The sequence below is a fragment of the Emydura macquarii genome, unplaced genomic scaffold (assembly GCF_026122565.2).
Source record: "Emydura macquarii macquarii isolate MOO-44397 ecotype Brisbane River unplaced genomic scaffold, CSIRO-AGI_Emac_v2 contig_3108, whole genome shotgun sequence".
NCBI lineage: Eukaryota > Metazoa > Chordata > Testudines > Chelidae > Emydura > Emydura macquarii.
The window spans coordinates 4,543,550-4,556,316 of record NW_027133245.1 but is presented as its reverse complement, the minus strand read 5'-3'; the positions used below and the strand labels follow the sequence as shown (position 1 = coordinate 4,556,316).

Here is a 12,767-nt window from a genome sequence, read left to right as displayed (position 1 = left end):
AGCATCTACATTGTTTTCGGCAACGAGGGTTCCGCGGCACTCTAAAGACTAAAGTCTTTAGAGTGCCGCGGAACCCTCGTTGTTTTTGCCATATTGGCTTTGATAACAAAAGCTCAAAGTGTAGAAGCATCTACATTGTTCTCGGCAACGAGGGTTCCGCGGCACTCTAAAGACTAAAGTGCCGCGGAACCCTCGTTGTTTTTGCCATATTGGCTTTGATAACAAAAGCTCAAAGTGTAGAAGCATCTACATTGTTTTCGGCAACGAGGGTTCCGCGGCACTCTAAAGACTAAAGTGCCGCGGAACCCTCGTTGTTTTTGCCATATTGGCTTTGATAACAAAAGCTCAAAGTGTAGAAGCATCTACATTGTTCTCGGCAACGAGGGTTCCGCGGCACTCTAAAGACTAAAGTGCCGCGGAACCCTCGTTGTTTTTGCCATATTGGCTTTGATAACAAAAGCTCAAAGTGTAGAAGCATCTACATTGTTTTCGGCAACGAGGGTTCCGCGGCACTCTAAAGACTAAAGTGCTTTAGGAACCCTCGTTGTTTTTGCCATATTGGCTGTGATAACAAAAGCTCAAAGTGTAGAAGCATCTACATTGTTTTGGCAACGAGGGTTCCGCGGCACTCTAAAGACTAAAGTCTTTAGTGCCGCGGAACCCTCGTTGTTTTTGCCATATTGGCCTTGATAACAAAAGCTCAAACTGTAGAAGCATCTACATTGTTTTCGGCAACGAGGGTTCTGCGGCACTCTAAAGACTAAAGTGCCACTGAACCCTCGTTGTTTTTGCCATATTGGCTTTGATAACAAAAGCTCAAAGTGTAGAAGCATCTACATTGTTCTTGGCAACGGGGGTTCCGCGGCACTCTAAAGACTAAAGTCTTTAGAGTGCCGCGGAACCCTCGTTGTTTTTGCCATATTGGCTTTGATAACAAAAGCTCAAAGTGTAGAAGCATCTACAATGTTTTCGGCAACGAGGGTTCCGCGGCACTCTAAAGACTAAAGTGCCGCGGAACCCGGGTTGTTTTTGCCATATTGGCTTTGATAACAAAAGCTCAAAGTGTAGAAGCATCTACATTGTTTTCGGCAACGAGGGTTCTGCGGCACTATAAAGACTAAAGTGCCGCAGAACCCTCGTTGTTTTTGCCATATTGGCTTTGATAACAAAAGCTCAAAGTGTAGAAGCATCTACTTTTATAACTCTGCGGCACTCTAAAGACTAAAGTGCCGCGGATTGTTTTCGGCAACGAGGGTTCCGCGGCACTCTAAAGAATAAAGTGCCGCGGACCCTCGTTGTTTTTGCCATATTGGCTGTGATAACAAAAGCTCAAAGTGTAGAATCATCTACATTGTTCTTGGCAACGAGGGTTCCGCGGCACTCTAAAGACTAAAGTGCCGCGGAACCCTCGTTGTTTTTGCCATATTGGCTTTGATAACATAAGCTCAAAGTTTAGAAGCATCTACATTGTTGTTGGCAAAAAGACTAAAGTGCCGGGAACCGTTGTTTTTGCCATATTGGCTTTGATAACAAAAGCTCAAAGTGTAGAAGCATCTAAAGACTAAAGAATCTTTAGAGTGCCGAGGAACCCTAGTTGTTTTTGCCATATTGGCTTTGATAACAAAAGCTCAAAGTGTAGAAGCATCTACATTGTTGTTGGGCAAAAGACTAAAGTGCCGGGAACCCTTCCATATTGGCTTTGATAACAAAAGCTCAAAGTGTAGAAGCTCTAAAGACTGTAGAAGCATAAAGAAGTCTTTAGAGTGCCGCGGAACCCTCGTTGTTTTTGCCATATTGGCTTTGATAACAAAAGCTCAAAGTGTAGAAGCATCTACATTGTTTTCGGCAGCGAGGGTTCTGCGGCACTCTAAGACTAAAGTGCCACAGAACCCTCGTTGTTTTTGCCATATTGGCTTTGATAACAAAAGCTCAAAGTGTAGAAGCATCTACATTGTTTTCTGCAACGAGGGTTCCGCGGCACTCTCAAGACTAAAGTCTTTAGAGTGCCGCTGAACCCTAGTTGTTTTTGCCATATTGGCTTTGATAACAACAGGTCAAAGTGTAGAAGCATCTACATTGTTTTCGGCAACGAGGGTTCCGCGGCACTCTAAAGACTAAAGTGCCGCGGACCCCTCGTTGTTTTTGCCATATTGGCTGTGATAACAAAAGCTCAAAGTGTAGAAGCATCTACATTGTTTTCGGCAACGAGGGTTCTGCGGCACTCTAAAGACTAAAGTGCCGCAGAACCCTCATTGTTTTTGCCATATTGGCTTTGATAACAAAAGCTCAAAGTGTAGAAGCATCTACATTGTTTTCGGCAACGAGGGTTCTGCGGCACTCTAAAGACTAAAGTGCCGCAGAACCCTCGTTGTTTTTGCCATATTGGCTTTGATAACAAAAGCTCAAAGTGTAGAAGCATCTACATTGTTTTCGGCAACGGGGGTTCCGCGGCACTCTAAAGACTAAAGTCGCTTATGTAGTCAGAGCTTTGATGTCTTGGTTCTGTAACCAGGGGATGGCTTCTGTATCAGGAGAGACTAGGTGTTATAGACACCCTCCAGATGTCAGGTCATGCATTTTCCACCACCTGAGTTATCTGCCACACTGCCCCAGAGTCACAGTTTGGCAAAAAAACCAGGCCAAGCCAGTGCATAGTTATGGCAATTCTGGGTGTGCCAGAGAGAAGCCTGTTGAGCCTGGCCCAGGATCTATGATCAAATGAACAATAAGCAGCTCTGTTTTCTTGCTAACACAAGGTACACACAGTGATGGACTCCTGAATTTACTGTATATGTCTACAATGCCATGGTGGCAGGTATCAATGCAGCAGCATTGATTGAGTGGGTCCGTGAAGACCCACTCAGTCAATCGCAGAGTGCTTTCTGGTTGACTCAATTAGTTCACCTCTCCAAAAGGTGGAAGGCAGCGTCGACAAGAGATACACAAGATACATTACACAGCTTGTTTACCTCCTGTCGACCACTGCTGCCAGTGCAGACCAGCCCCTTAGTGTATTAGACTCTCTTTCTCATTGATGCGACCATTCAAGTGTTAGCCTAACCCTGACCACGAGTATCACTGGCTAAGCCCAATTCACCAGAAGGAGGGTTCCCTTACCCCAGTGGTAGGGGCCCGCAGGACCGGAAGAATATACTGTCAATCAATATGCTTCGAAAACAAAACTGATTTATTAAAAAGGGGGAAACAGGGTCACATATGAACTAGGATGGTATACAAGGATCCAATCAGGTGAGTATGTCTCTATATTTTAACCAGTCTCACGCTCTTTCTTCACCGAGCTGGTGGTGTCATCAACCGTCAAGCGTCTGCTTCTACTCCCAGTCCGCTGTCGTCTTCTTCTCTTCCTCGATGTTCCTACCCGTAACTACAACCAAATCTAACCAACCCACAATAACCCAAGGCTCTCACACAACCAAACACGCTGAACCCGAAGCAAACACACACACACCCACACTCCGAACCGACCAGACACACACACCGAGAACCGTTGACCAGGTCTATATATACAGGTTCTCAGAGGAGTCTGAGCACCAATCAGTGAAAGGGATTTTCCCGCCTCGCATGCCTTTTGCACACGGCCCTGCCGTTTGTGCACACGGCCCTCTAAGGTTTGCACACGGCCCCCTAGTGGTGCTGGCGCCATCTGATTGGTTCCTATCTTATGAATATGTAAATATAACTGCCACCTTGGCTGAACTTTTGACCTTATCTAAATGCGATTCTCTAATGGCTACTATATAAAAGATGACTGAACTATTTACAGGGGAGGGGCAGTATAGGGTCTAGGACCCATGGGTTACACAAGGACATACAATTTTGGCTCCCTGGCAGTGCTAATTGTCTGTCCGTGGTAAAGGGCTAGTAGCATTCACGTCCAAGAGTGTGTGAACTGTGTAACAAAGGGTTGTTGAGAGATCAGCCATGGTGTTGTGCCTCAGACCACAGAGTTGGACTCCTCCCTAGAATAAGAGCAGAGCTTTGAGTTGGTGCAGCGTGTTGTTCCCTGTCTGAGAATGGCGATTCAGTCAACTGGAGAGGTAATAGGTTGGTTTAATGGTCACAGCTCTCCAAGCAGATTTAACTGAATGAATGTAGTAAGTCTACGATAGAGGCAGAATAGTACCCTGGTCTCGTGCCTGCCTCATGTTGTAGCCATTTTGATCCAATCTATCTTCTTGAAAAATAAAAAATTTTAGCAAGAACACAGAGCTGCTTATTGTCCAACAGAATGCTTATATATTATTCTGCAAAACATGTTAAAATCATAGATGAGTTTATGCTGCACTGAAAGCAATTTATAATGGCATATCATTTGATAATAAGAGTCACATAACACACAATGGTTTTTAATCACTGTAGATCATGCTACCTTACTTAGTAAAATCTGTGGTGTATTTTTTGTATAAACACCTCAGCAATCATTTTAGAACACAAGATAAAGTTAAAACATATACACTATATGCAAGTGATTTTTAACTTTATTTTAAAAAATATAGAACAAACGCATGATTATTGTCCTAGGAAGCATATCTTACAGTGAATAAAACAGCAGCAGTATAATTTCCATCACAAGTTCTATAGCAACTAATGATAATATTCTACTGCAAAAGTGAAAAACCCAAGCACCATAAAGTATTTTAATTCTTACATACATTCTAAACACATTTTTACATTCATAAAAGTTAAGTTCTTTTCAGACGAAAGCATTACACAAATATAAATTTGTATATGAAGCTACATCATTTTATGTACACTTAAATGCACAGCAGCAAATAAAATACACTTGAAATAATTACTGCAATGTACATATAAACAGTGATAGAGCAAAGTCATAAAGATAGAAATACTAGCATTTTCAAAAATGATAAACACAAAAGTATTTAAAAATGTATGAAACAAATATATTAAATGCTTTCCAATCTGTCAACGCTAAAGGAAAACAAATGCTCCTAAGCAATACAAGGCCCAATCCTGTTACCCTTAATCCAGACTCTGTGCAACTTCTATTGATTTCAGTGGGAGTTTGCCTAAAATGGCAATGAATGAAAATGTTCCAAAGACATCAGAATTTGCCTTGTAGACAGTAAAAAGCAGCATTTATGTATACAATTAAGTCTTATGCAGTCTGTACAAATGTCATTTAACTTGGTTAGTGTTAAAATAATTCCTTGAATCAAATAATAAACTGTGTTGGGGGGAGAAGAGACATGATTGCAATTTGTTTTGGAAAAACCAACTGTGAAAATGTAGAGGCCCTCCAAAAGCACATATCAGGGGGAAAAAATATTAAAGCTACAGGAGACTAAAACAGAAATAAGGATCCTACATTATATGAACAATCTATTTTGTCATGAGGAGTAAGGCTCTGATCCTGCAAATCCTGGTATACATACTTCACTTTACACACTGCAAGTAGTCCCATTGACTTCAATGTGTACATTGCACATTATAATGTGTACCCTTGCAGGATCAGGGCCTAAAAGCATTCAAACTTTTTTTTTTTTTTTGGTTACAAAAGATCTGTAAATACATAGATGAATTAAATTAATTTAACATGAAATGCATCCCAGTGTTGAAGGTGTCATGCACTACTTAAGTGGTATGCAGAGCCATGCGCTGGCTTTATGCACTGTGGTAGATTTCACACATTTTGCTTTTTGAGTATTCCAGGATGCATGGTGTACACCCAGTTTAGGCACTTGGTAGAGCCCTACGAACAGAATCTTTATTACTTTAAAAATAATTCTGCCTTTATAAAGGCATACTGCTGCATATGCAGGGATAGCTTGGGGGGAGAGGGATGACTCAACATATTAATTCACAATCTAAGACTTTATTAAATAGCTATAAAAATATACTTATTGTGTTGTCTCAGACTTATTCATGGTATTTGGAGTTACTGCACAGCACAGCTGTACTATCCCCTAGTTAAATGTAAAGGATAATTGTCTTAATACCTAACTTAACCATATTGCCAGTACAATTGCCTGATGTATTGCCCCTAATAGTTTATTAGCCATTAAAATAAACTCCAATTTATGGTGACATAGGCATGATATGTCTATTTTGCCTTTTCTATCTACTAAAACAAATGTTATTAATGTGTTTTAAAAGATGGTTATATACAAGTTTGTAGCCAATGAAATCTAAAACACCATGTATAATTTTCCATCTGTTGTAGAATTAAGAATGAAGTTGAAAACTGTGGTTAATAAGGAATATACAGAAATACGTTGCATCTCCAATTTTTCATGGGGAGGGGGGAGGGACGGGACAAAAGCACTTGAAAATGCTGATTTGCATTACATAAATCCAATTAGGTTAAAAAAAAAAATAAAAAAAAAACCTCTGTCCAAAAGCACCTCCTGAAACCTACCAATGAATATATAGCAATGGCTTTCTCCACCAAAAAAAAAAAGGTTACCTCTGACAATAGATTTTTTTGACAATACTACTTCATTTGCATAGATACCTAACAAGTTACATCAGTGGTTTCCAATCTTTTTGGCTCGAGGGCCACAAATATCATTTTTACAACCCTGAAGGGCACCAGTCTATCAACTCAAAAAATGTATTGACGTATACACCATTAAGGACTACAAATCACTAGCTATTTAAAGTAAACATTTTGATGCTACTGTGCTCATTTTTACATTCACTGTTTTACACCTACAAATTATAGTATGTCTCACACTCATACACAAAACACTAGAGTAGATGAGTGACTGTCACTACACACTGAAGCACATGGCTTGGCAGCTAAGCCACAGTGGGTGGCTGCAGCAGGGAAACCGCATGTGTCCTGTAGTCCCGTGCGCTGCACCTGGGTCCCTAGGCAGTTGTTCCTTTCTGCAGCCAGGGGGATGGGAGATCAGTGCCCACTTCCCTCTGGCTCCAACAGGGACCCAGGCAGAGCACTTTGCCATGCTTCCTGCAACAGCCAGAGGGAGGGGAGCACTGATTTCCCATCCCCTTGGCTGCAGCAATGAGCCTGCACCAGTCTTGTAGCCCTGCCACAACAGGCTCTGCCTGAGTCCTTAGGCAGCAGCTCCCTTCTGCAGCCAGCGGGAGGGGAGCGGTGGGCCACTTTTGGCCCCCGGGCCGCAAGCTGGGAACCACTGAGTTGCTTTAACTATTAATTGTGTTTTTTAAAAGGCAATGCGTATACTTAGTTTTCATTCTATAGAACTAGAGTTTTCAGCTCATATCTAGGGAAATATAAAGACGCACATCACACACACCAGTATTTGTTTTCTATATACCATTTCTTACATATTTCTATCTAAACACCTCTCAAATGTAAGAATTTGTGTAGTTGTCCCATATATGGCCTGATCCTGCAAAAAATCCCATTGAAGCAAAACTAAGTTCAGGGCAACTAGAACCTTGCTGTGTTGGACCTATCCTGGATACCAAATCTAATGCAAATATTTTACTTTTTTCTTACAATGATACTACTTAGCTACCTACTAGTAAAGACACCTTCATTAACGAAACAGGGAATTATCTTTGTACATTAGAGAAGGGAACTGAGAAGACCTGATGTTTCTTTACATTTTAATTAAGTCAACTAAAATAGAAAGTTAAAAGTGATTTCTGGTACTATGCCTGCTCATGAGCCCCTTAATAATATTTGTACAATCACATTTTACTATTTTTAAATGTCTTTATTTCTCCCCTGTTGCTGTGGGAAATATCCATGCAAACAAAAGGAGAAACTGTCTATACACAAAAGTGTTGTCATATACACACAAACTAAACAGACTGAAAAATATTTTTCTCTAATCTTTCATTTGTTGAAATCTTAGGCAGCAATAATAGGTAACACTTTTCAGTCACAAGTGTTATTAAGTTGACAGTGTCCCTTGTAAGGAAAATTCCAGTCCAACATAGAAATTACTTTAAGCACTGAATGATTGACAGGCTCAGCCAACTATATCTAGAATCCGTTCTCTATGATATGTGATTAAAAAAGTCTGAAGTAAGCAGTTACATTAAAAAACAAAACATTAAACCCATGCTGGTGGACACTGGATATCCCATGACACAGAATTAAACATAATTCCCAGCTTTTCAGGGATTAAGGCAAACATTACAATAAACACTATAAAGATGGATCTTCATTCACCATCTAATAAGATTTCTAAACAGATATTCATATTTTGTGATTTCATGTTAGAAATGTTATAAATATATGGGGCCCAAGTCTGCAGCCTCTCTACTCACAGACATCCTGTTAAATCGGTGGGCAATTAAAAAAAAACAAACCCTCTTGAAGTATCGATGATGAATAAAATGTAAAAACTATTAATTTTTTTTAAATATATTATTAATTACACATAAATTATGTAGAAACAAATAAGAGCAGAGAATGTCAATTTTCCTCTACACAGATATTATTTTTAATCCATTTAGTAGTAATATCCTCAAAGCTGAGACAAAGGAATTTCCATTGATGCCAGAAGTCTAATAGCTTCTTTCTTTATATCCAAATAAAAATGCCTCTAACTCTGAAGACATCTCGTCATGTAAGTTAAAACATGCTGCAGAAAAAAGGAAGCCAAGCATCTGAACTTTGGTATCTATGTTGCTGAAAACTAATAGTAAAAGCAGTTAGCTAACATAGGGTCAGATTCATTTAATTGAAGACAATAGAGTTGCACCCAGTTACCCACACAAATTTTTGTTGGGTTGTTTGCTTTCCATCCACTTTCCTTATGCCTTTTAAAGCATTCCTAGACTTTACCCTTCCTCCCCACCTAAACCACATTGCCAACCAGCTTCCCTCAGGTTTGTCCTCAACCCCCAAGACTGACCATACCATAGATGAGTACTTATGTTTAGGACAATAACAGCTAAGGTTAGAGGATTTATCCAGAGTCTTAGTAAGACGTAGGTACTTTCCCTTCTCATTTGCTCCTCTCAGAGAGATACAGGTAGCCAACAGGACTCTGACCTTCCAGGAATTGTCTGAAGTACACTAGGTAACGTAGTACCTTTCAATCAAGGAAAAAAGGGAATGGAGTTCTTTTCAGTGTGCTGCCTCTTGTTGATAATGGCCAGTAGGGGCCACAGGTGCAACAGCACAAACACACCCCTCCCTCTATTCCAGATGCTATGTAAAATGTCCACAATCCAGTCCAAAGTGAGGAGTAAAGAAACAAGCTCAACATTAAGAACCAATTCCTCTGTACTGTATCAACACATTTCTGCTTCTTTGCTAAGAAGATTTTGTGTTCACTGGGGTTTGTGCCCATTAGCTGCTGCTAGCAGACAGAGTGAGACAGTGGCTTTCCACCTTCTCTAAGAAATTCTAGATGTTACAGAAATGTAAAGATGATTTTTAATACCAGTCAACATAACTCTTTCAAGACAGTGGTCAACACTGTGTTCACTGGGTCTTGCCTTACAGTGAGTAAAGGAGAAAGCAACCAGCACAAAGTACTTCAGCAATATTGTCCTTTAGAGTAAAGGACTATCCATTTCATTTAATCAATGGTAGGATTCTGGACATCCTTTGCTTCCTAATGGGAACTTATTTTTAATTAATAACACATTTTGGGCAAAATAACTCCGCAATTGGAAATCCTCCATAACTAATAGTGATACTTTTCAACTATTTAAGAATATACATGCTAAAAATATTTAAATAATTATGTATATTTGATAGGTAACACTAATCTTTGTTTTTACATTGAAAAGAACACCATCAAGATATCTTTCATTATGTTCAAATTAATTATAATGTTATAACAACTTGCTTCCTTATCTAAACTGGCTTTTTGACATCAGACCCATGTGCACTGTGCTGTTTATGTAGGGTTGCATCTCAGTGCTTGCTCTGCTGTCACTGATATTTATTTAAAGGGTAGTAAAGAATACTGATACACTTGTTTTAGGAGAAAAAACCCACACTTTGCAAATAGATATATTTAAAATTTAAACCCTATCTTTCCTGAAGATACCCTGTCAGGATTATCTGAAAATAAATCTATTTAAATAAAAGCTTTGCCTCTGTGTATGTCCACACTCCTCCTCTCTGTGCAAGGCTCTCTAGTATCACAAGCATGTGTTTGCTTGTCAAGAAGCAATGTATGAAATAGAACCACCCCACCCCACAATATGCATATGATGGAGGAGGAGGAAGAGGGAATTTAGCTGTGAAGAAGAAAGCTTTTAGTAATGCTGTACAGAAGTACTAACTACACAAATTCCCACTGCATTCAGTAGTGCCAGGATTTCACCCTAAGTATAATGTCCCACATATTATGTCCCAGTTGATTTACAGGCAAATAAAAGCAGGTCTACTTTTGAATTTTTCTTTAGCACCTGGAGTAACTTCGGAAGGAAAAAAATACAGATGTGACTTTTATATGAAACAAAGTAATATTCTTGAATACTATTCCTACAGCGTATCATTGCTCATAAGTATCTTCATAGTCTGAATTATGCATATCTACTTACTGGTAAGGATAACTGAACATCTCCTTACTATTTTGATATAAATATATTGTATTCTACTTTGTAAGAAGTGTCTGATTTGTGCTGCTACCATTTGTAAACAAGCTTTCCAGAATATTCTCTACCTTTTTTCATTTGCAGACCCCTAAAGAATGTCCAGGGGTGGTGTGGATGCCTTTGGAAATCCAACCTGTGGTCCGCAGACCCCTAGCATAAAAGTCTTGCACTGAAAACTAACTGAACAGAATTTAACTATAAAAGTTGCATACGCTCGGCTCGGCATTTGATGCAGTGTGAGAAAGGGAGCTAAATTGTGGACTTCTATGGTAACGACAACACTGCTGGGTTTTGACCTGTAGGTGGGGATATTCAGATGCTTTTGATTGATCAGAAAAACAAAATGCCTTTTCTGGCATCTGAAACTTTATTTTCATAGTCACCTTTCATGGACACCTTGGACATAGTCTGTGGACCCTCCGGGGTCATGGACTGCTGGTTGAAAACCACTGTTCTAGACCTACTCCCAATTTACCTCCCATTAGTTACCTGTAAATAAATAAGAAAGTATTTAATATTTTAATGATCAAAGAGTAAGGTCACTTTGTTATATCCTATCAGACTGTAACAACCTATTTTAACAAACAGGGATAAGAAGAACATATGAAAAGCAGTTGCTTTCCTCTTACAATGTAAAATGTTCAGGGCCCTCTTTTGTAGGCAGTCCTAAAATTCTTTATACTTTGTGATCACCAATTAATTGTATATATTTTAACAAAACACCAAATTTTAGCATAGCAAAGGGTACAGTTATCCCCTTGGAAGTGTGTCCTTCCCCTCATCTTCCTTGATGTTTTTATCTGGGATATCAATTATCACTGAAGAAAGTCTTCATGTTACTGGATCTGAAGTATCCAAGAGGAATTAGCAGCTAGTCCAACATGTCAGTCACGCTTTGTGGTAGACACTTTCAAGATGCACAAATATAAATTATTGTTAATCTGCTGGCAGCTACCTTTTGACAATTTCATTCAGCAACTACATTCGGTCACAGTTTACTGCTAAAAAGACATGCATGTTAAGGTTGTTTGCAAACATTAACATTCACTTGTCCTTTCATGTGTTATAAACTGAGAATTTTCATTTGCATGTTCATCTGCTTCTTCCACAGGGTTCTTTTCCTGTATTCCACTATTTTCTGAGCAAGTATCTTCATCTTCCTCATCTCTAGGATGACCTTCAAGACTGTGTCTGATGCCATATGCAAAGTAAATAAAGAAGCCTTCCAAAACAAAACAAAAAAACGTAACATTTTTTTCAACCAAACAGTACATTAAAGCAGTGATTCCCAAACTCCTGGGCAACTAAACCAGTGTACCTGAACAGTTCCCCACCTCTGGTATGCAAATTACTGCTAGTACTTCAGACTTTTGTGTCTGTTAATCTAGATCTTCCCTATATTAATGGCAGTGCTGGACCCCAGTGCAACATTTCTGTCTATTTCTCAATCATTTGTATATGTTCTTATCTGCAATGGTAATGATGGGTGCTGCCTGTAATTTGTGACTGTGATACAAGTTTGGAGCACCAAAACTGACTTTGCAGTTAATGTATCTTTCCATAATTCAAAAGTACTGCAGTTCAGAGGAGAATGATAGATACAGTAGTAGAAAATAGATACAGTAGTTGTAAATACTCCGCTCTCCATAATTTTAACGATACTTATTAGAAAAATATTGATTTTACAGCTTTTTCTCCCCATATTGTCTGGCCTGGCCTACACACATAGGCTGTACCAATTTAAGTAAATTGGTTTAGAAACTGAGCTAGTTAAATCAGTGCAACCTCTCTGTGTAGATACTCTTAAATTGGTTTAACCAACTTAAGCTACATCAATATAGGCACTTTCTTAAACCAATTAAAAAAGCTTGTGCATATAAAGGATTTGGACTGATTTAACTAAACTAATTTGGTTAAAATCAGTGCAACTGGTATGTGTGTGTAAACAAAGCCTACACACATTTCTCATTTTCCACCATTACTCTAATTGAATCCCAGCTAACCTTTCAGCAGGATTTTGACACAACAACCACTTTCAGCTCTCATGTTGTATTTACCATAGCATGACTAGATAGCAAGTGTGCAAAATCAGAACAGGATGAGCAGTAATAGGCATCTATATAAAACAAAGCCCTATATATCAGGACTGTCCCTATAAAATTGGGATATCTGGTCACCCTAAACTTATCAAAACAAATCCTGAGAATATGTTAAATATTCTCTGTTTG

General features: G+C 39.2%; 1 protein-coding gene across 9 annotated transcripts in view; it reads right to left on the bottom strand.

Annotated features, from left to right (window-relative positions):
- Positions 1 to 3,169: 3,169 nt before the first annotated feature.
- The window catches only part of SLC7A2 (solute carrier family 7 member 2), a 48,753-nt gene continuing 39,155 nt past the window's right edge, over positions 3,170 to 12,767 (bottom strand). For all 9 annotated transcript variants that reach the window (XM_067530584.1, XM_067530588.1, XM_067530586.1 and 6 more), the window contains one exon: positions 3,170 to 11,761. In XM_067530584.1, the coding sequence (XP_067386685.1) occupies positions 11,577 to 11,761 (185 nt within the window). In that variant the 3' untranslated portion in view covers positions 3,170 to 11,576. The remainder of the gene's footprint in view (positions 11,762 to 12,767) is intronic.